The 23,300-nt window shown below is 54.5% G+C and overlaps 1 protein-coding gene across 2 annotated transcripts; it reads right to left on the reverse strand.

Moving 5' to 3' along the window:
- Positions 1-570: 570 nt before the first annotated feature.
- Positions 571-20,829, reverse strand: CIB2 (calcium and integrin binding family member 2). Of its 2 annotated transcripts, XM_060003666.1 has the most exons (6): positions 20,494-20,795; positions 12,976-13,010; positions 6,074-6,185; positions 3,959-4,106; positions 1,632-1,827; positions 571-1,219 (listed from the first exon to the last, which is right to left on the reverse strand). In XM_060003666.1, exons 1-6 carry the CDS (start codon positions 20,542-20,544, stop codon positions 1,198-1,200), a joined length of 564 nt encoding a protein of 187 aa, XP_059859649.1. In that variant the 5' UTR covers positions 20,545-20,795; the 3' UTR covers positions 571-1,197. The 2 variants fall into 2 exon arrangements, with proteins under 2 accessions (XP_059859649.1, XP_059859648.1); XM_060003665.1 differs by lacking the exon at positions 571-1,219 and having other exon boundaries at positions 1,592-1,827; positions 20,494-20,829.
- Between the last annotated feature and the right edge of the window lie 2,471 nt (positions 20,830-23,300).

Here is a 23,300-nt window from a genome sequence, read left to right on the forward strand (position 1 = left end):
TGGGCAGAGTTGGCTCAGTTCACATTTGTGGGGAAAGCCTACCCACAGTGGCCTCTTGGCTATGCAGCGTCTCGCTCTGAGAAACGGGGCTCTAAGAGTCCCTACCTCCCAGGGGGGTTGTAGGGACTGAGAGTAAATGAGCAGCCTGCTCAAGGCTGTACAGTTGGTCACCCCTCCTAAGGCAGGCCCAAGCCTGGCTGGCTGCCTGGGTCAGCCTGGGCGCTGCTGGGTCGTGTTGGGAGCCAGCCAGTAGGCGCTTGCTGGCCAGCCCCATGTGATCTGGTCACCCTGTACCTGATACATGGTTCGCACTCCATAAATCTTCACCGGAATGACTATCACTATGAGGGAAATGGAAACGCTTTTCACCCAACATCTCTTCATGGTGCTCACTCCAAGATTTGGGGCACAGATGTGTCTTCCCCTCAAGGACCTAAGCACTGAAATAAAAGTTGGTGCCTAAAGTGGGAAGGCAATGCTTAGCGACGTGAATTGCTACTGGTGGAATTTCAAGGAGAAAAGGGACCAGTGAATATTTCCTAACCTTGGCAGACACAGAGGACACGGGGACATGAAAGTGTTTTACTGTACGAGGAGTTCACAAATCTGTGGACAGCACACACCAGTGAGGATTCCACATCACTGGGGAAGGCAGGTGGGGTGATGTTCAGGTCCTGGACAGAGACAGGGACAGAGCCCTTGGACCCACTGTTCACACAGCTTCACATTGGGAAGGGTCAGGGGAGAAGGAACAGGCGGGGTCGGGTGTAGCCCAGCTGTGGGTTTTGGAGAAAGATTGCATAGCTCGTTAAACCTTGTCCTTTTTTTTTTCACTTTGCCCTGGGCCACCAGGGTGCCTGCCCAGCACTTGGACAAGTCAGCACCCCTGCCCTATTAGGGGTTCTGTCTTCCCCTCCCAGTAGGGCCATTTCTGATGGGGAGAGGATCAGGGTGTGGGGAAGGTTGGGGGGATAGAAGGAAGACCTGTGGAGGGACCACAGGGGGACTGGGAAAGGCCCTGCCCTTCACATCCCCCCTTCCCTGGTTAAGGATTTTTTGCTGAAAGGGCCAAGGAAATGTGCGTGGGTGTAAACCCCATAGGCCACAGCTCCTCTCCTGAGGAGCCTGGAGGTCACACTCATGTAGGCAGCAGAGCTGGGTGGTCGGCTTCTGGCCCCTGTAACCTCGGCACTGTCCTCAGATCCGGACGTGGAAAGTGCTGGAAAGAGAAAGAGCAAGAGGGGCTGAGAGGCTCTGGACTGGGTGGGTAAAGGTCCTCAGCAGAAAGCCAACCAGGCCCTGCACCCAACCCTGGACAGTTCCTCCAGGAGGGTGCAGAGGCAAGGAAGGCCTGGAGGACCAGCTGTGCCCAGGGCATCCAACCCCCGACATAACCAAAGGGCCCCCAGTCTCTATCCTTCACCAGAGACTGGCCCTGCTGGGGACAGAGGACTTCCCAGTCACACACTGAGGGCAGCTCGGCCTGGAACGTGACCTGCCTCCCGGCCCACACAGAGCCTGCCGGGACCACTGCTCTCGGGAGCAGTGACACTGCCTCAGCCCCAAGGGGTCTCCTGGCTGCGGCCCCCATTCAGGCCTGCCCTGCCCATGCCAGCCCCTTGGGAGGGCACCTTAGGAAGTCGGGGGCCTTGGCGATCATGTCCTCGAAGTCAGAGAAGCCCAGCTTGCCGTCGCCGTCCAGATCGGCCTCCTCAATGACCTTGTCGCACACGAGCACCACCTCGTCCTCATCCAGCTCCGACTTGGTGAGCCGGGCCAGCGTCAGCTCCAGGTCCTCCTTGCAGATGAAGTTGTCGGTGTTGAAGTCTGTGGGGTGGGGTCAGGGACGCTCAGGCCACTCTCCTCTGAGCTGGTCACACCAGATACCTCCCTGGCCCCTCTGTGCACACTCTGGGGACACTGGATCCTTGCCCTCAGCCAACAGGGACCAGGGGGTCTCACTCACGAGGCACCTCTTGACACCACATTCAACAAATCCACATTCACAATCTGCACCAACCCCCACCATGACGGCGAGCCCAGCCTCGGCCTGAGACACTTCGAACGTCCAGATCTGAGGCCTCCTGGGAACTCTGGGCCCAGGCTAAACGGCTCTCCTGGCCTCGTCCCATGGTGGACCCTGTGTTCCCTCTAAAGCTAAGGGAACCAAGGCCTGGCAAGGCCGAGTGACTGAATCAAGGTCTGTTGATTCAGATGGCTGTTGGAGGGGAAGCTGGGATGCTGACCGGGGCCTGTTCGACGCTAAGACCCGTGTTTTCTAAACTGCACCACGTTGCCTCTGGTCCCAAGCCAGACATGGAGGTCAGAAGACTCAGAAGCCCCCCCCAGAGAGAGGCCCTGTGGTTGCCTTTTGTGCACAAAGAACAGGGAACAGGGTTTGATTCTGCTCGGCAAAAGGCACTACCACTGTCCACAGCTCAGCAAGATGTTCAGAGGGCCGAGCCACACACAGGCTCATCACAGGGAACTCGAACACCCTTCTGACTGCCTTTCAACCCAACTATCAGATCTCTGCAAGTGCTACTTCTTCTGTCTGGAGCGCCCTTCCCATTTATCTGTCCAGCAGACTCCATTCATTCTTCAGGGAAACTAAGGTCAAGGAAGTGGGTGATCCTTGCTAGAGGTCAGGCCCCAGTTCCCCCCAGCACCAAACTCCAGGTCCCAGTTGCCTTTCTCCATTCCACCCGCCAGTACAGGGTGGTAGGGGAGCCCTGGTTCTCCCTTCACTTGTCCCCACACCTGCTTGGCTGTGTGCCCTGCACTTCCCCTCTCTGGCAGACTACAGCCTTCCCAGAAGCAATGCCATGGGGTCCAACATTAGGGGGATGATGGTTGGAATTCGAGAAGATTTTTACTTGAACCTTGTGGGCGTAGTTTGTTAAGGGTAGACAAGGAGGGTACCATGCCTCTGACGTGCAAACACAATGTGGGTGCAGAGATATATGTAGACCAAAGTCCCCTGAAATAAACGTGACAACTACAAAATGAAAAAACAGCCCAATGGGCCCCACTGCCTTGGGATCCCCTGGCTGATGAAAGATGCTGGGCACAGGAGGTTTGTCTGTGGCTCCTCTGGTCCAGGACAGACCTTCCCTGGGCCTCAAAGTTTCCATCCGAGCACTGTCTGAGGGTTTGACACCAGTCCCAGCTGCTGTCAGGCTCAGAGCTTGCGAGCTCTGCAGCGTGAAGTTCTCTCCTATCACCACAGGAGAAACCAAAAGCTTCGCAGGTACTCGGCGCCCTCTGGTGGCCAGTGGGACAGTGGGTCCTGGGCTGGGCTGGGGTGAAATGAGGCCACCCTACCCCTGGCAGCAATTACAGAGGTGGGAGGGGGTACCTAGGAGCCTACCTCTCAGCCCAGCCTCACCACCTAGCAGAGGCCTCCTCTCCAGAACCCTGGCGTCTGCCACTCTAGCTCCTCCAGGATGCCGAGTGATCTTTAGAACACAGGGCTTCCTGGCCTCACCTGAAACCCTGCAGTGGCCCCCAAACTCCTTGGCTGGCTCCTCACAGCCCAGCCCCAGTGACCTCTCCAGAATCACACCGCCCTCATCTCACCACATTCGTCTCCCCACCTTCTCACCACGCCCTGTGCTTTGTGGTGCTCCCTCTACCAGGTATGCCCACCCCCATTCTCCTGTTGACAAATCTCCTCTTGTCCTCCGAGGCCATGCTGAAATGTCACCACGTGTGAATTCTCCTCACGCTAACCACCCGCCCTAGGTGGAGTGGGTCCCTCCCTCCTCTGCTCTCAGGACCCTGCAGATGTCCCTTATGCACTAGTTGTGCCCACTGGCCACTGTGCTGGACACGCACTCTTCAGAGTGTTCTTGGTGTCCCCAGCGTCCCCACGGCGGGAACCAGCAGTAACTAGATGGCCTATGGAATGCCACCACCCTCACGCAGCATCACAGCCCCTCCTCCAGGCCCTCGTTACCGTAGATCTTGAAGGCGTAGTTTGCCTTGAGGTCGCGGGGAGCCGACTCACAGAGCACAGAAAACATGTCGACAAAGTCGTTGAAGGTGAGGTTCCCGTCGCCATCCTCAGAAAAAGACTCCACAATCCTTTCCTTGAAGGGATTCTCCTGAAGAAAACCACAGCAGTCACCATAGATGAAGGTTCACTGGGAGGAACCCAGAGCCCAACAGCTATGGCCTATGTGACCTTGAACGAGTGGCCTAAATCCCCCTGGGCCTCAGTTTCCCCATCTGTAAAATGGGGATAATAATTGCACCTACTTAATTGGGTTGGGAGATGGTTGAATAAGTTAAAGTATGTAAGGTGTTGGTACGAAGCCTGGCACCAGTGAGAGCTCTGCAAGCATCATGTCTTGTTATATTGTTCAGATCAGCACGGAGGTCTCAGCAGAACCAAGGTGTGCCCACTGGAGGCATCACCTCTTCTGAGGCAGGAGCAGGGATTAGTCCCATTGCCCAGGAAGTTCATGGAGGCTCCTGCCTTGACATGCAAGGGAAGACAATGTTACTGAGTCCACGTTCATACTGCTCACCGCACGAGAGGCCAAAACGTAGAGAAACGAGTTGTTTGGGCAAGGAATAGTGATGTTATTTGGAAAGCCAGCTAACCGAGAAGATGGTGGGCTCCTGCCCCCAAAGAACCACCTTGCCTGAGTTAGAATTCAGACTTCTTTTATACTAAAAGGGGAGGGAGTAAAGTCAAACACTTCCTGTTTCCCATCAGCCTCTGGAGGGGAGGTGTTAATTTCTTCCTCCCTGTAGTCATTCACAGGTGGGTCTGGTCAGGATGTTTCCTGTGAGCTAAACAGAGGTATTTTAGCTTAACGCTCATTACCTGGGAGGTAGGGTTCCCAGAGATGGGCCATTATGTATAATTTAAGCTTAGAGGAAACATCCCTTTAGTGATTCATTTGTAATAGAATACAAAAGGTTCTTCCCTATTACAAGAGCCCAGGGCCTGGGCAGCTCTCAGCTCAGACCAAGATCACAGGGGGCAGAAGTGGGGCCCCAGAGGTGGGAGAACTGGGCCGGGACCAGCCCACAGGTAGGTGGGGAATTATACCAATGACTCCTTCCTCTGATCCCAACTCACTCAGGGCCCACCTCTCCTGGAGCCCTCCACCCCAGCTGGGCCAGCACTGGACCACTCCATTCTGTGCCCAGCCCAGGCCAGCACAGGGGGCTGAGAGACGATCCCATGGTTCCTGCCGAAGTGCTTCACACCCTCTAGTGATCCTCTGAACCTGGAATCAAGCCCCTCTCTAGGCCAGGCTGGACGCTTGTCAGGGCTGAGCCTCTGGCTCACTGTCCCCCAGGACTGAGGTCATGACCAGGATACAGGCCCCAAGTGGATGCCACGTGGACCCCAAGTGGACACCCTGACGCCAGAGTCACACACCTGAGGTCTGGCAAGGGGCTCTTTGCAAAGACCCACGGCAATGTGCCCTAAAAACCCAAATGCTTTCTTACCGTTGGAGTGTATTTTGTGTGTAAGGAACTCGGGAAATGAAACTCTTATGTCAAAGGATATATATGGTTTGAGGGCTAGCAGCATCAGCCTCACCTGGGAGCCTGCTAGAAAAACAGGATCTTGGACCCCAGACCTATTGAACCTGAATCGGCATTTTGACAAGATCCCTAGGTGACTCCTGGGCACGTTGAAGTCTGAGAGGAGATGCTGTGCATGACCGTGCTGTGAGAGACAACAGCCATGCGAGGACGAGGCTAAAAAAATTACCTTAAAAAGAAGATACAAACAAGATCTGCCAAGGACAGCAGACGGGCCACTGAACACAGGGGCAAGCAGGTGAGCACAGGTCCACAGCCCTGCAGACTATAGGGCAGCACCAATCACGGCACCCTTACCGAGTAAGCGCATTTACTGACACACGTAGCTCATTTATCCACAGGGTGCAGATGAGGAAACTGAGGCACAGCTGGGGTTCAACTCAGGTCTGGGTGCCCCTGCTGCCCTGCCCATCCAGAGGGGCATATTCCCCGCACTCCCAGCCCCCCTGCCCGGCCTTCTCTAGCTGATCCCCCCGGCTCTGCCGAGCAGCAGGCTCTCACGTACCCGGAGCTCCGGCATCTGGATGATGACGCTCATGGGCACGTGGACGATGGGGCTCTTCCTGTAGTCCATCGGGACGATGTTGGGAGCCAGCTCATAGAAGCGCGCGTGGAGCCTGTGAGGGAAGCAGAGAAAGAGTGCTGGAGGGGATGCAGTCCCCGGGCCCTCAGAGGCTCAGCGCCACCCTGCCTGCACCCTGGCCCCTCACGCTGGAGACCCACTTTGGCCAGGGGCCTGGGGAGACCATCTGCTCTGCCCACAGGATGGGGGATTTGTAAGGGAGGCAATTTCTGCCCAGACCCCTATGCTGATGACTAGATTGCGTCCTGGCCATTCCCATGACCACCAACACCACGGCCACTGCTGCCACTGCCCATCCCCCCACCTGCAAGGGCTTGCCCATCTGATCTTATTTTTTTCCTCTTTGGACTCTCTTAAGAGTCTTCTATGCGCCAGGCATGTCACCTCTTACAGTTCAGCAAACTGAGGCCTGAAGAGGTTAAAAGAGTGACTTGTCTAACACCACACAACTAGGAAGTCTCAGGGACCACGGCTGGAACCCGAAACCGGAAATCCAGAGCAGAGGCTCTTAACCCCTCCTCCCCATGCCGCCCCTGCCGCTCCCCACCACTGACCTCGCTGAAGTCCTGGCCCAGTTTGCTACCCCTGCCCCCAGCCTAGGCCCTGAGGGTTGGGTCTCTGGAAGAGCTTCCAGAAGCCCTCACATCCTGTGAAGCCCCTGAGAACGGCCATCCACAACCTCTCTCCAGCTGGGGGTGGTCGGGATGGAGCCCACTGCCCTGGGCCTGGCCCTCCTCGCTGATGTGTCAGGTCCCCAGCTCCCTCTCACCCTCCCACCTTGCTCGGGGGGCCCTGGGACACAAGCCCACCTACATGCTGCGTGGACCCTCCAGGGTGTGAGACATCCTGACCCTGTCTCAGTTGGAAGCCCCTCCTCCATTATTCCTCTGCAGCCCTGTGTCCTGTTGTCCAGGTCCCTGATATCCCGAAGAACAGCCCTCCCCTCCTAACCCCAGGCAGGTACAAATTAGGTTCAGATGAAATTGTGTCCAGGAAGTGCTGCCAGACAGGGGGACAGGTGTCAGGGGTATTGACGGGGGGCTGTGGTGAGGCCCAGGGCTGCTGGGGCCTGGATGGACGGGTGATCCTATATCTCCGGGGCCCACCTTCCCTGCTACCCCCAAAGCTGGATCAACCCTGGTCTTCTTCTAAGTGGCCTGGCCCAGTGACATGCTCCTAGGCCCATCCTCAGTAGGCCCTTCAGCATAGCCACCTAATCCCCCATCAGGGTCCACCCAACTCTTGTCACCCTGCTGCCCAGCCCTCTCCAGTGGAGCAGGTCACTGCTTGCCCAGCTCACACACAAAATGTCAGCCACTGTTTAGCAAATGCTCACTCTGTGCTGGGCTTTGGGTTAACCCCGTGTGCACTGCTTTACTCAATTTAATCCCTAATCACCCCGAGAGGCAGCTATTAGCACCCCCACTAGGTAGCATCCAAAATGGACCAATGGTACTTACACATACAGATGCAAAAATCTTATAAAATAACATATTAGTAAATCAGGTCCAACAGCATTTTAAAGAGTAAATCATTGGGACCAAGTAGGATTTACTCCAGGAATGCATGGGTGGATCAATGTTTGGGAATCTGTGACTATAAATCACATTAATAGGCAGCAAAAAATATTTTGATCAACTTGATAGCTGCACTTATGACCATATAGTTGTATGTACACAGAAAAACATCTGAAAAGTGTACACCACGTGTTTACACTGATGGTCTCTGTGAGGCAGGAGTGGAGAGGAGTGATAAGAGAAGGCCAACTTTCACTTATTACTTTACCTACTTCTGAACTGAGTTTTTAGAGTATTTATTAATAAAAATAAAAAGTATTTTTAAGGTATATATTAATTTTTTCAACAAAAAACTTAAAATCCTTATTCAAACATAAACAAAAGGATGCTCTCTACCTGAAATCAACACCTAACATTATACTTAAATGATAAAAGTACTACAGACATTCCCATAAAAGTGAGATTCCTACCGTCACCATCATTATATAACATTTCCCCTGTGAGTGCCAGTCAATGTAATTAGTCAGAAAAATAAAAGAGTATATCTAAATATTGGAAAGGAGGATGCAAATTATTATTTGCTGGAAAACCAAAAATAATCAGTTTAAAAACTATTTGAATGAGGACTTCCCTGGCAGTCCAGTGGTTTGGACTCTGTGCTTCCACTGCAGGGGGCACAGGTTCGATCCCTGGTTGGGGAACTAGGATACAACATGCTGCACAGCACAGCCAAAAAAAAAAAAAGTTAGTAAAAAAATATATATATATTTGAATGAGAAAGAGCTCAGTAGCTCTTCTACACAATAGTTTTTCTACCAGCATTCACCTATTCAAAAATATTATATAATAGAAGATCTAATTCACAATACAAAATCCCCCTCCAAAAACCCCCAAACAACTAAGTATAAAATAAATATGAAATGTGCACAAAGAAAACCATGAAGCTTTACCAAAGGATGTAAAATATTTAGGGAGTTAGATAACTTTCCTGATTGGAAAGGCTTACTACTGTAATGATGGCAACCTTCTCTTCATTTTCCTGTAAAATGAATACACTCTTAATTGAAATCTGCAAAAGATTTATTTGAGATCTTGCCAACCTGATTCAAAATTTTGTTTGGAAGAATAAACATTGGAGAGTTGGGGAAAAACCCTGAAAAAAGAGTCACCAGGGAGATGTTTGTCCCGTCAGATGTTAAAACATAGTTTAAAGCTATTATAAGTAAAACCATATGGAATAGACATTGGTGTAGAAGAGGCAGACCCAAATATAAATGAGAATTAGTCCAAGACAAACAGCATTTGAAATCAGTGGGGAGAAGATGGATTCTTCTGGAAGTCACAGACTGGTTGGTGGTCTACATTCATGTCTAGCTTTCATGTAAAATAATGATTTAAAACTTAGCTGCCAACATTTACAAATTAAACAATTTTACATGAAAAACCTGGATTTCCCCAAGGCCACAACCAGTTGGGGCTCAGGAACAGCAATTTCTGCAGATCCTTGTCCTAAAACATTCCCGTCGGGTTACACGGCTTCATTTATTTGCAATGCATGTTGGCCCCCACAGACAGCTGAGTTTGAGACCCTTGGGAAAGTCAATAAATGATTTGGGGACAGAAGACAAAAGAGATGTAACAGCCAGTGTGATTGAGGAAGCAGGGAAATGGAGACTCATGCATGGCTGCTGGAGGGCAATCTAGCAATAAAAATCAAAAGCCTTAAAAATGTCCATGGCTTTTGGTCCAGAAATCTCTGTTAGAAATGTATCCTAAGGAAATAATCCCAGACATGTGGGCTATAGGTCATGGTATCCCAAGGATGTGCACTGCAGCGCTAATTATAATGGTGAAAAGCTGAAAATCTAAATGTCCAACCAAACGAAAAGGTGGTGAGATCTTCTTTTTATCTTATCTATTTTTATAAGTTGCCTAAGGAAAAGCAATTTAAAGCATATTACAGAACAACCTGATCCAAATTTCCGATAAACACACACAAAGGGAAAATATTTAAACATTATTTACCCAGAGGTTAAAAATACCGAAAGCTTAATAGCCATTATTTCTGGGTGGCAGGATTACAGACAATTTTTGTTCTCTTTTGACTGGCTTTATTTTCTAATTTTTCTACAGTCATCATGTATCACAGGTGAAAAAAAAATTAAAAGTAATTAAAATAGATTATACAGAGTTTTTAAATGGTTGAGAAAATAAAATACATAATAAAGTAACAAATAGGCAAACACCCCGGGGTGCTAGCTGGGCCTTTCTGTGCTTAGGAGCATAGGCTAACTGGGGGCAGGGGAGTTACCTACAGCAAAGAAGGTGGCTGAACGGGGGGCTGCCCACTCAGGCTCAGCGTCAGGCTGGAAGAGCTGTGCCCTGGGGAGCAACTGGATCCACCCGGGTTTGTGTGTGTGTATGTGAGTACAGAGGAAGGAGGGGAGCGGGGGAGGGGAGGGGAGGGGAGGGGAAAACTGCCCAGACGGGTATCTGTGACTCAGTATCATTGACCCAAGGCTACCAGAGAGCTGGGCCCCAAGCTGCAAAGAAGAACCTGCTGCTCACGTTTCCTCCTCACCATCTGGTCAGTTCTCAGGGTGCAGCCCACCCAGAAAACCATCCGGGTGGGGGTGGGGTAACAGCGCTGGAAGGCCCCTAGGAGGAGGGCCCTGGGCCTCGGGCCTGGCTCTGCCATTGACCTGCTCTGTGTTGCCGGCCAGGTCCTCGCTCCTGCCCCTCTCTGGGCTCAGGGCCTCGGTCGTCCCGCCTGGACCTGAGATGTGAACAGCGTGGAGAGGGCTCGCCTGGCAGGGGTGATCAGTCACACTGGCTCTTGCTGGGGCCCAGAGAGAAGGTTGGAGAAAATCGAGGGGGCTGAAACTGGAATCGAGCCACCGAGGCCACGCCTGGTCCCCCAGGGACATGTAATCCCGCACGCTGCCTGGCCTCACGACCCTTCCTGAGGGTGGACGGGTGGGCAACAAAACTCCAAGCAGCCTGTGCTGAACAACACTGTCACCCCTGCCCTCCCAGCCATTGGAGTCTGTGGAAAAACAGCCCCAGGGGGCACTGTCATCCGTGCTGCAGAGGTGGCAACTGAGACATGGCAGGCGCTACACAGTGGGGACCAGATCCCAGGGCCCCTGCTCCCAGTGGGGCTTTACCCCCTCCCCCTCCCCACATGACCACTCTGCAGAAAAAGCCCCGGGTCTGGTCCCCAGTGAGTGCTAACACAGAGGTGGGGCCTGAAGGAACCAGAGCAGGCAGCGGGGGACTCAGAAAGCGTGTCCAGCTGCCAGAAGAGGTCCTTTCCCCGCTTTGTGGACTCCGGGCCTGGGTTGAACTACAGAGGCCGGCATTGAAAGATGCAGAGCTGGGCAGGCCAGGGCTGTGGGGAGCCAGGAGACCCCCTACCCCTGCTCAGACCACCCACCTGCCCGGGGCTGATCATTTGCCAAGAGACCAGGGTCACCCTCAAAGGCCCCTCAGGTTGAATCCAATTCCTGGCCTGGCCTTTGAACGACTCTCCTCCCCCACGGGCAACTGGGGATGGGGCAGGGTGAAGCAGGTCTGTGCCCTTGACCCCGCTGCTCCTAGCCTGCAATGTTCTCCCCTTGGCCAACCCTACCCATCCTTCACCCACACACTCTTCAAGCGCTTACTGGTGCTGTGCCCAGTGCCAGGCATGGGGAGCCTGTGTCCTGCCTGACTACAAGTCCGGGGGGAGCTGGGCACCTGAGCCATGAGCCCACAGAGCCCCCCAAAAAGGCTGCAAAAGAGGCTGTGTGAGAGCTGGGGGACAGGGAGTTGGGGGCTCACAGAGTAGATGACTCTGGAGTGGGTCTTGAAGGACATGCAGGAATGCAGCGAGAAGATGAGAAGGGCAGTGGGGCAGCCAGTGCCAAGGCTGGGGACAAGCTTTTGCTGCCAGAACAGAAGTGGTAGTGGGCCTCCCAGGACAAACAGTCTGGGCCCGGCGTCTACAAAGGTGGGAAGTCAGGATGGCGGGAGCTCCCCGTTACAGAGGACAAATGTGGTGAGGCTTAAACGAGGATTTGGGCCAAGAACTCTGAAAGGTAAGCGGTGCCACGGGAATGCCAGGGTGACCGCTGTGTTATTACAGTTCTGAGGACCATCTGTCCAAATGGGAAGCGCACCCCACACCTCACTCAAGCTACAGACCAAATGCAATTTATCAAACACCACACTCTGGCGTTCCTGCCTCTCGGCAACGGGGGAGGTATCATTATCCCCGTTTTATAAAAGAAACAGAGGCTCAGCGAGGCTCAAAGCTTGTCCAAGGTCAGAGCTGGGAAGTAGAGCCCAGGTCTGCTGATGCCAAGGCCTGGGGGCTTTGCCCCCCACCCTGCTTCTCCAAGGTGGTAGGAGTGGGCATCCCTGCCCACCCAGGGGACAGGCTGGAAAAGCAGCCTGGGCAGAAAGGAAGGACCGAGGGACACCATCTGAGCAGACTGGTCATGGCAGTGACAGACCACAGCTCCCTTGGGAAGTGTAACAGGCTCTAGCCCCAGCCTGCCTATCGACCTCCAGGGAAAGTGATCCTGAGACCTTGCTGGCTTTTAGTGCCACCTGATAGCCCAGAGAGGGGGGCCTGGCAAGGCCTGTGGGGCCAGGTTTCCTGGCATTCTGTGAGTCCTACCCACCATCTGGTCCTGGGGCTCTGAGTCTGCCAACCCCCTTCATTTCTCCTGTCTAGGCCCACCCCACCCCCAAAGAAAGGGAAGAGACCCCTGGTGGACAGCTCAGGGGCGGTGGTGGCATTGCCTGCCATGCCCCTGCCTTTAGGACCTCCCAGGAGTGGCAGGACATCAGAGCCAGAAGGCTCTTAGGGATCCCTAGTCTAACAGACAGGGTCCCCCCCTTAGTCTGACAGGTCCCAGGGTGCAATGAAATAACGAGGACCCTGGAGTCAGAGGCCAGGTCTTCAGTCCCTGGCTGGGTGACTTTGGCCAAGTTGCTAAGCCCCACCTGTAAAGTGAGGATAAAAGGATTCTCCTGTTACAAGGGCACAGTGAGGATTAAATGAGAATGTTCCTGAAACCGCCCACCACGGAGCCTGGCATGCAGTAAGCAGACGTTCGATTCTTGGCAGAAGGATGTGAGCCGGGGGGTGGGACGTCTCGAGTTCCCACAGCAGCCTGCGCTCGGCTGCCGATGGGGGTGGAAAAGCTAGTCCTCAGCTGGTGCAGCACCCCCCCACCCCCCTGCCTCGGCCCCCAGGGTCCCCGGCCCCACCCCTGCCCCTGCCCCAGCTCCAGAGGGTCGAATAAGAGCCACACTTACTTGAGGATGTCCTTCTTATTGAAGAAGGTGCAGTCCTGTGGAAGGAAAACACACATTTAGTTGGTTGTCCTTCCTCCCTCAGAGCCACACAGGAACAGCCAGCCCTGGACTGGGGGCAGCAGAGTCACTACCACCCCTCCCTGCCCCAGCCCATTGCGGGGAGCAGTCTAGTGGGTCCAGAAGCTGCCTTCTGAAGCTTTTGACCTGAGCCAGGGAAGTGAGTGTGTGGCGTGGGGGGCTGGGAGGCATGCGTAGGGGAGGGCATTTGGGAGGCAGATGGAGAGGTCAGAGGTGGATGCGATTGATTCGAGGGGCCAGGAGATACCCTGTGGGACACCCGGGGGAAGTGGGTGGGAGACAACTTGGGAGACAAGACAGGAGTGAGGACGGAAAGGGTCACCGCATTGCCCAGCGGCAGGGGGCACGGTCCATGCTGCAGGCCCTAAGAATGGTGCCTCGTGGCGTCATGGGTGGTGTGTCCTGAGTGGTCGCAGGCAGAAGCCCCGCGGTCAGAGGCTGAGAGTTCCAGGCACACAGACTGGGGATGGGGCAGGGTGAAGCATCTAACTGGTATCTGAAGCCACAGGAATAGATGAGGTTAGAGAAGGCAGTGAAGAGGCTGGGGTGTGGGGAAAGAAGGGGCCGAGGAGGAGAGGGGGAGGAGGAAGGTGGGCAGGAAGGAACCGGCAGCATCTGCACAGAGGCCAGGGTGGAGGCTGCTGGGGACCCCCAGGTAGGCATGACTCAGGGCTGGGGCAGCACTCGGATCCTGAGTTCACCCAGATTATAAACTCATCTTGGGGATTCTGCCTTGGTCTGGATAACCCACCTCCTACAGTCACGCCTCTGTCCACAGCTCCGCCTGCCTGGTGATGATGCTACTATGCCAGGCCTTGTGGGAAGTATGGGGGTGAAAAGGACCCAGCACTTCATAAAATGCCCAACCGTAAAGGGCTTTTGTGCTTCTCCCCTGCCATTCGGCCCCTCCACCTTGGCCTGTTGTTGAAGCGTGAGGGAGCCCAGAGCTGGTGGGGCCTCCTGGGGCGGTATGCTGACCAGAGCTGGCTCCGACGAGGGACTAATGGCCACGGTACAGGCTTGCAGACAGCCCGGCTCACACTGGATGAGACCTGGAGCCCCTGGCCCCGGGGCAATTGCACTGCACATTGAGGAGGACCCAAGAAAGCAGGCCCACAGGATGCATATCTAGGGTTTCCAGTGGGCACCTGAAGGAGAGCCAAAGAGGGGAGAGTTGGTGGCAATTTCCAGGCCCCAGTTAGCCCCACAAGTCTGTCCTGAGCCACCTGCTGCTCGGCGGGAGTTAGACTAAGGACCCGCATAGTCTGGCCCTTCTTGGAAACATAGGGGCTTCTCCTGGGGGGCTAGACTTTGCTTTCGGTGATAGCTCCTCTGTAGGGGCCAGGAGAGGCTCAGGCTGGGGAAGCAGTGCCCCCTCCCCACCCAGAATGGGCAAAGAACTCCATGCCCCACAGGCCTAAGACTCAGACAGGCTGAAGACTGTGTGGGCTGATTTCTCAGCAGACCCCACAAACCTGGAGCAGGCAGCAAAGGCCGCCCAGCTGGGCCTTCCAGGCACAGACCTCAGTCCCACAGCTGGTTCTACAGCCTGAAGCTGCCAGTGAGAAGGGCCAGAGCGCTTCCAACCAGCATGGTGGGGGTGTCGGCATAACGGGATGGGGAGAGGTCCTGGCTTCTGCTCTCTTTCCCCCTGGCCTATCCTCTTCCCCCTCCCCTCTCTTCTCTCCTCTCTCCTATCCCCTGGGTTGGAAAGGAAGTATCTGGGTCCTGACCTGAGGGTTTTATTGGCATTAAATGTGAAAGCTTCTCACATGACTCCAGTCCCTTATCACAACTACTTACATCTGTCCACATCAATGGTCCTCAAGGTGTGGTTCCTGGACCAGCAGCATCACCATCACCTGGGGACTTAGTGGAACTTTAGATTCTCAGGCTTCTCTCCAGAAGTACAATCAGAAACTCTGGGGATGAGGCCCAGCAATCTGCATTTTAAAAAGTCCTTCTAGAGATGCTAATGCTTGCTGAAGTGTGAGGGCCTCTGCTCTAGAGCAGAATCACCTGGGGAGCTGTTTAAACTCCCTGTGTCCCCTCCCATCACCACCAATGGACCCCAGATCAATTACATCAGAATCCCTGAGGGTGGATCCAGGCATCAGCAGTTTTCAGAGCCATCAGGTGATTGCACTGTGCAGCCCAGCCTGAGAACCACACCACAACCAGTCCATAATTACCATGGGCTAGTCCGTGGGGGCTCTGAATATCCAATTTTGTTTAATCCTCATCACTAGCCTATGGGCGGGGACAGGGGGCACGGGTGGGGCAGGCATTACCTCCCCATTTTATAGATGGGAAAACCGAGGTTCAACAAAGTTGAACAGCTTGCCCTAAATTGCACACGCAGATCTGGGCTGGGCTGGAACTCAGGCCTATGGGCTTCTTTTTTTTTAAATTAATTAATTAATTTTATCTTTGGCTGCATTGGGTCTTCGTTGCTGCGCATGGGCTTTCTCTGGTTGCGGCAAGTGGGGGCTACTCTTTGTTGTGGTGCGCGGGCTTCTCACTGCAGTGGCTTCTCTTGTTGCGAAGCACGGGCTCTAGGTGCATGGGCTTCAGTAGTTGTGGCACATGGACTCACTAGTTGTGGGACACGAGCTCTAGAGCACAGGCTCAGTAGTTGTGGCGCACGGGCTTCGTTGCTCTGTAGCATGTGGGATCTTCCTGGGCCAGGGCTTGAACCCGTGTCCCCTGCATTGGCAGGCAGATTCTTAACCACTGCGCCACCAGGGAAGCCCCCTATGTGCTTCTTGACCACTGCCCACTGAGTGGAAACAGAGCCACAGTCCACTCAGCACCGTCGTACAGCAACCACTCCACGTCCTGCTTCCACCGTGTATTCCCACATCTGGTACATGGTGCATGCTCAATAGAGACTGGTGGAATGAATGGCCAGACTTTTCCATATAAACCTTCCACAGCAGTTAACATTATTTCACTGGCTGGGGAATATCTCACTGCAGGCATTGGCCCTGCTTAACCTAAACTTTCTCATCTTTCTGAACATTTAGCCACAGCCATTTCTAGGTGTTCAACATTACCAATAAAGCTACCATGAACCTCGTCGACTGATGTTTTGCTTGTTCTTCTGCTGACTTACTTCCCTGGAACTCATCCCAGGGAGGCAGCTCATAGGGGAGGAACATGGCAGATGCCTTAAAAGCTTCTCAGGGGGGCTTCCCTGGTGGCGCAGTGGTTGAGAGTCCGCCTGCCGATGCAGGGGATACGCGTTCGTGCCCCGGTTCGGGAGGATCCCACGTGCCGCGGAGCGGCTGGGCCCGTGAGCCATGGTCGCTGAGCCTGCGTGTCCGGAGCCTGTGCTCCGCAACGGGAGAGGCCACAAGGTGAGAGGCCCGCGTAACGCAAAAATAAAGACAGAAAACAAACAAACAAAACAAAACAAAAAAAAGCTTCTCAGGGCTCTGAGTAGCCTGGCAGCGTGGCAGAGGAAAAGGTTTAGTAGTCAGATGCAAATTCTCGTCTTGCTTTGGACCCTTAGGCAAGTTCAGTCTCCTGTTGGAACCTCAGTTTCTGCATCCGTAAGATGGGGATACTGCCTCTTGGAAAGGGGCAGTGAGAGGAGCAAATGAGATAAGATGCAGGAAGCCTATAGGCCACAGCTTACCCCGTTTTGTGCAACAGCTCCACCCAGTACCCCATGTCCCAAAGGCATCCCTTCAGAGCCCGCAGCTCTGTGTCTGTTCCCACCCTGAAGACACCAAACAAAAACCCTGCCCCCCTCCGTCTACTCAGCTGCCCAGGGAGCTACAGCCATAGGTCTGCAGGAACTCTTCCCTTTACTCCACTGAGAACAAATGTCCGGTCACTGCTTGGCCCCTGAGAGTTCACAGGGATAGGTCTTCAGGGAAGAGTCCCAGCTCAAGTTAGGGTTATGAGGGGTGGGAGGGAGGGAGGGGACCTAGCCCAGGAGAGATGGGCCCTCACGACTCTGGCAGCAGAAGACAGGGCAGGCTGGGCTTTTATAATAGAAGCTCCGATGTTATGCCAGTTAAGGCTACAGTTCCTCCTCTAAGCTTATATTCATCCTGTTCTCCCACCTGGAGTGCCTTCCCCACCTTGTCCAGCTTGTCCAAATCCTTTCCATGCTCCAAAGCTCAACTCAAGGGTACTTTGTCCAGGTAGCCTCCCTGCCCCCCATCTCCCACATGCCTGGTCTGCCTGTGCCAGTGGTCCTGAGCCGAGCCATAGCCAGTCCCAGCTGGAGTGGACTCTGCATCCAGCTCTGCCAGCTCAAGCCTCAGCACCGCCCAGCGGACCATCACACAGGTCAGCTGATCCCTGCAAGAGCCCTGTGACATGAGCACAGCAGGGCTAGTGATCATTCCCATTTTAGAGGTGGGGACACTGAGACCCAGAAGAGGCCTACAGCATCTATGGCCCAGCCATGACTTGAACCCAGGACTTCAGAACCCCTGGAGTTCTTTCCCCTCCTTAGAGCCGTGCTTTAACAAGTATTCATTCATTCAGACAACATTCTCCACTGCCTCTTCTGTGCCTGAGCAGGGGACACACAGGAAGAGGGATGGAGGGGAAACAGACAGTGATGACTGGGTATAAACCATTCTGTGGCCAAAAGAAGGATTGGGGGAGGGCATCAGGGAGCCTGTCCAAAAGAGGTGAGGCCTGCCATGGACAGAAAGATAGGCCAGACGGCGCTGATGAAGAAGTGAGGGGAGGGCGCCAGGAGAACAAGGCCAGAGGTGAGGCCATGCTTGGCTAGAAGCCCTTCAGTGTGCCTGGAACTTGGGGTGCCAGGGGAGGGACTAAAAATGAGGCTGGAGGCTGGCTGAGCTCAGACCAGGCCAGGGTGAGGTCTGCTCTGCACCCCGCTCAGGCTATTATCCCAAGACACTGTGGAATTCCAGGGAGAGGAGAGGGTCACACCCATGTTTTAGAAAGATCCTTCACATCTTTGACCCTGTACTTCTGCTCCAAGGTGTTCATGACCTATATATGGACAACTCCCTAGGGTCTCCCACCGCAGTGGGGGATTAGTTAAGACACATACGATGCAACTCTTGGTCCAGAGATTCTTTTTAAAGAAAAAATTGTTTTACATTGGTGATGCACATTGTGTCTGTCGAAAGAAAATGGGAAGGAGTGAGAAGGGGATGGAGTGAGAAACTGAGAGACTGTGGTAGCAGCACGCGGGTGGCTGGAGGGTGCAGAAACGGGTGGGGTGGGGAGGCAGCAGTTACATTTTCAGTTACATGACACTGAGAGGCCTCACCCAGGGCCCTGGCTATGGAGATCGAGGATGGGATCCCCAGGTGAGCCCCCAAAGAGGATGAGAGTTACAGGACCTGTCCTTGACTGAAAACATAGGCCATAGTAGAGCAAAGAGCAGTGGAGGGTCCTGGGGAAGGCGATGAGCTCTTGGTTGTTTGAGGGGTCTAGGGGCTGGATCTGGAAGGCAGAGAATTGGTCTGGGAAGAAACCTGAACTTTGGGAATCACTGGCACCTGGGGACTGGGGAAGAGGGCAGGAAACCCTGGAGATCAGTTGGGGGAGGGGGTGGCTGTTACTCGAGGTCACCCCCAGCTTGGCCTTCGCTGGCCCTGGCCAGCTGGAGAGTCTCAGGGAGGGAGACGTGGGGCTCTCAGGTTTCACAGCTCTCGTTTCTCCCACCAGGCCCAGCCTCTGGCAAAGGATCAGAACCCAGCACTGGGCCTGACTCCGAACGGTAACTCAACGCCAGGCTGGACTGAGTGGGAACCCAGGCTCCCCATGCCCACGAGGCTACTCTTCTGAGCATGGTCTACCTGCCTGCCTGTACCCACCTCCAAGTCTTTACCCAAGCTGTCCCCTCTGCCTGGAATGCCTCCTTCGGGGCTCTGATGGGCAAAATCCTACTGACCTTTCAAGGGTCTGCAAGCGCTGCATTATTTCTGAACCTACCAGTCGAAGCAAAGACCCCCTTCCCTCCAGGTCTCCCACTGCCCCCTAGTGCCCTCCCCTAGAGCACACTCACCGCCTGCCTCGCACTGGAGGCGAGGGGCCGTCTCTGCAGACAGTGAGGGCCTTGAGGACATAGAGCACACACAGCCCCCAGCCGCAACGAAGGGAGTGAGTCTTGGATTCACAATTCAAATTCTTGTGTGAACCTTCACTGTGCAGGGTACCGAAGGCTTCCTCAGCCTTTGTTTACTCTACTGTAAAATGGGGCTAAATAACCCACCTCCCTGTGATGATCAAATGAGTTGATGCATAGAGAGCCTCCCATTATAGCGCTGGGTACACAGAAGGCGCCTCCACGTGAGGCCCTGAGAAAGCAGTGTTATTGACAACCAGCACTTCCAGGAGGAAAAGGGCCTTTATTTCACTTGTGCCCACATCAGAGGACCCACACTTCAAGCTCGATGCCAAAATAAATATTCACGAAGGCAAGAGGCAGCTGTGGAGACCCTGCTGGTGTTCATCTCCCCCAACCACACTCCACACAGGCCACAACACAGTCCAGCCCCCTCTGCCTGGCAGAGTCAGGAATGAAGCATCAGAGTTGGGCCTGGGAGGGTAAGTGAAATCATTTGGAGACCCGGGAGCGGCATCCCCGAGCACGGGCAAAGAGAGGGAGGAAAGAGCCCGGCGTGTCAAGGGAACGCGGATAGTTCTGGGGCAGCTGCAGTGCTCAGGGCAGGGAAGGGGCCTGGGCAGGCTGGCCAGGGCTCTGGGCAAGCCAGGAAGCTGGGCTCCTCCATCCTGCAACCACAGAAAAGTTTGTACATGAGTGGGAGGGCGTTGGGATCTGATCTGGACAGCTCCCGGGCTCTGGAGGCAGAGGAACTCAGGAGGGTCTAAGGGGGTGGCTGCTGGGGGACTTAGGGAGCTTGGAGAGGTGACCATGTAAGACTGGTACCTCGCTTGCCTTCTTGCTCCAATTATTTCCATACTGGGGCCATACGGAGAGACCCCAACCTACAATGGCATTGGGGTGCTGATGCACTTCACTCCCTACCCAGTTAACAGCTAATTTCTACTTTACAAAGACTCACTCTCCTGGGCTGCTTCCCAGGTTTTCGGGGGTAGTGGAGGTGGGAGGGTCCTCCCTCCAGCCTACTTTTAAGGACTCCATCTCTGCGCCAAGGTGGGCGATGGGAGGAGTAGTCGGGGAAGGGTTCGGGTCCAGCCTGGGGCCAAGAGCAAGAAGTCTGAATGAGAGAGAGAGGAGGGGGGAAGCTGGAAAGAGGGACGCCTGCGAGAATCTTTTAAGTGGAAAGCGCTCTCATTCCTCGGGTAGGTAAACTGAGGCTCGGAGAAGTCACCAGCCCAAGGTCAAGCGTCGAGCTGAAAGCAGAAGCAAGGTTTGAACCCGGGGAAACGGCTGTCGGGAGGCCTCGGCAAGCGACGGGAAAAAGAAGGGAGGAGCCGAGGGGCGCCGCTTCGGGGGCCGGGCGGCGGGCTCACCTGGTAGTTGTCCAGCTGCTCTTCGGTGAAGATGGTCTGCTTGTTCCCCATGGTGGCTGCGGCGCCGTCGCTTGCTCTCCCGGAGGCCGCCTCCCATCAGCGGCCGCCGGAGCCCCGCGCCCGCGGCCCTCGTCAGCCCCTCGGCGGGCAGCTTCCGACGGCCGCCGGACCCGCCGCCCGGCCTCAAGGCGCCGCGCCCCGCAACCCACCCGGCGGGGACGGGTCGGGAGCCTGGGAGGAGGGGAACGGACCCCAAGCGTGGCGACTCCGCCCCACGGCGGGGAGAGGGCGGGCACCCGGCTCCCAGCTGCCGAGCGCCCCGGGCCCGCCAGGGGGCGGCCTGGCCGCGGGAGGCGCTGCCTGGCCCGTCTGGCGCCCGCGCCCGCATCGGCTGGATGGACCCAGGAACTTCCGGCCGCCGGGAGCCCAGGTGGCGCGGGGCTGAGGGTGCGGGGCCTGGGCAGATCCATTCGAGGGGTGCAGTGGGGGCGACTGGGTGATCTTGGCTCCCCTTGAGCTGGGGCGCGGGGCGTCAGTGAGGAGCAGGGGGAGAGCCCTGAACTGTGAGTGCGGGGATCCAGCCTGGGGCCCAGCTCTGCCAGCGTCTCACCGCGCGACCTTGGGCCCCGTTCCTCCGCGGAAAAGCAGGGGGTCAATCAAGATGACCTCTAAGGCCCCTCCCGGGCCAGGCCCGGGGAGGCTGATCTGGTCTTTGACCACGGCCTGGTCAGAGTATCTCAGACCCTCTGGGTCCCTCAGGGAGGAGGACGGGACTTGCTTGCCTTTCTTTGAGCCCTTGGATACGTGAGACTTGAGAGGATTTAAAAGACTTACTGTGTCCAGAGACTTACTGTGACAAATGCCAGGAAGTTTTGCGGGGCTTTTAAACAGATGCCATACATTGCAGCAAATGGAGCCACCGCTAACTACCTTTGAAGGGTCCAGCTCACACATTTGTTATTTATCACCCCAGGACCGCTGATGCTATAGGTATTACCTCCATTTTACAGGTGAAGAAACTGAGGCTGAGAGCGGTTTACTAACTTGCCCAGAGTTCCACAGCGGGGAGGTAGCAGAACCTGAGCTGGACTCCAGCACTGGCTCAGCTCACACCTGGACTCTGATGAGAAGACCAAGACTTTATGCTTTAAAATACACCTATTTTAAATTTTGTTTCTTTAACCACTGAGAGCAGTGCATCAGAATCACTTGGTAGGCTCCACCCCCAGAGCTTCCGGTTTAAGTCTGGGTGGCCAAGCATGTGGGGCGCCAACAGGTTCCCAGGTGATGCTGATGCTGCTGGAACCAGGACCATGCTTTGAGAATCGTTGCTTCGGCTGAAGGTTGGGGGTTCCAAGAGGAGCAGGGGTCCAAGTTTGGCAGATGATCCCTGGTGTTTTTACATTTTCCTTTTATACCTGAGGTTCCTGGTTGGGGTTTTCCGACATTATTTTGCCACCCTCTGGTGAGAATAGCAGCCATCAGCTAAACAGACAAGCCTCCCTGATGATATTGCAAGAGTCATCAGAGGCATAATCAATTGCTATCAGACGGGCAGGAAACAATTCAGAAGCCCAGGGGATTGCTGACCAGCCTTCAGAGACTGCCTCACCATCCTTCATTTATATTGGACATTTATAGTGGACAGCTGTGGGAAAGAAGGCAGATTCAGAGAATGTGGAATTTTAGAGCAGAGACAGGCCTTTATAAGATTCCATCTGCAATTCGTCTTTCTCCCATTATTAGAGTTGGGGAAACTGAAACCTTCTCCAAACCACACAATCACTATTAACAAACATCTTAGATTCCCCATTCCCTGTGAATTGGCCAGAATTCTGTGTACTCATATCCTGCTCTGTTACATTCCTTTACAGTTGCTAACATGCTACTCATTTGTATGCCAGGTGTTCCTGGCAGAAAAGCCAGAACTTGTACAAAGAGGGCTGTATTTTCAGTTCTGGGAGTCCCTCCTCTCACAGGTGATAAATAGAAGAAACAACCTGGCTAGAGTATTCCCTTAACAGATCCTCTGTGATAGCTATTGCCATTGCCCTAAGTGAGGCCCTCTCTCTCTTGAGCTATTACAACAATGCAGTGAAGAGGGCATGGCATACAAGTTACAGATGAGAAACCCCCAGCTCAGAGAGGCAAAGTGACCTGCCCAGTGCCATCCAGCTGGGAAGGGGCAAAGCGTGACTCTCACCTCCTTCTCTGATTCCAAATCATGCTTCTGCTGCTTCCAGCTGTTGAGTGTGAAAAAGACATTGTATGTGTTTGTTGAGGGGAGAGTGGACAGAGGGAGAAGAAAGAAGCATTGATTACCTACTCTGCGCCCAGGATTGTGTTGGATGCTTTACATTTACTGAATATGATTATTCCATGAACACCTCTTAAGTCTGTAGAGTTTGGCATTATTATCCCATTTCACAGATGAAGAAATAATCTCAGAAAAGGTGACTTGCCCAAGGGCATGCAGCTGGTGATTTAAATCTGGGTCCTGGCTGTCTTGTTTTTGTTTCTGTGGTACGCGGGCCTCTCACTGTTGTGGCCTCTCCTGTTGCGGAGCACAGGCTCCGGATGCGCAGGCTCAGCGGCCACAGTTCACGGGCCCAGCCGCTCCGCGGCATGTGGGGTCTTCCCCGACCGGGGCACGAACACATGTCCCCTGCATCGGCAGGCGGACTCTCAACCACTGCGCCACCAGGGAAGGCCGGTCCTGGCTGTCTTGATCACACTGTCTAGGGGCAGGGGAACATATGGTTACCGATGTTTAAAGGGGGCCAACTCCTAGGCAGTTGCAGTCTTTG

This window comes from Delphinus delphis, chromosome 2 (genome assembly GCF_949987515.2).
Source record: "Delphinus delphis chromosome 2, mDelDel1.2, whole genome shotgun sequence".
In the NCBI taxonomy this organism is placed as follows: domain Eukaryota; kingdom Metazoa; phylum Chordata; class Mammalia; order Artiodactyla; family Delphinidae; genus Delphinus; species Delphinus delphis.

What these genes read in the sequence shown, in the direction of transcription:
- CIB2 (XM_060003665.1), bottom strand. Translation starts at nt 20,544, where the DNA reads ATGGGGAACAAGCAGACCATCTTCACCGAAGAGCAGCTGGACAACTAC. An exon ending in AGCAGCTGGACAACTACCAG is followed by an intron (nt 13,011 to 20,493) that starts GTGAGCCCGCCG and finishes TTCCTTCCACAG; the next exon opens with GACTGCACCTTCTTCAATAA. An exon ending in AATAAGAAGGACATCCTCAA is followed by an intron (nt 6,186 to 12,975) that starts GTAAGTGTGGCT and finishes CTTCCCTCACAG; the next exon opens with GCTCCACGCGCGCTTCTATG.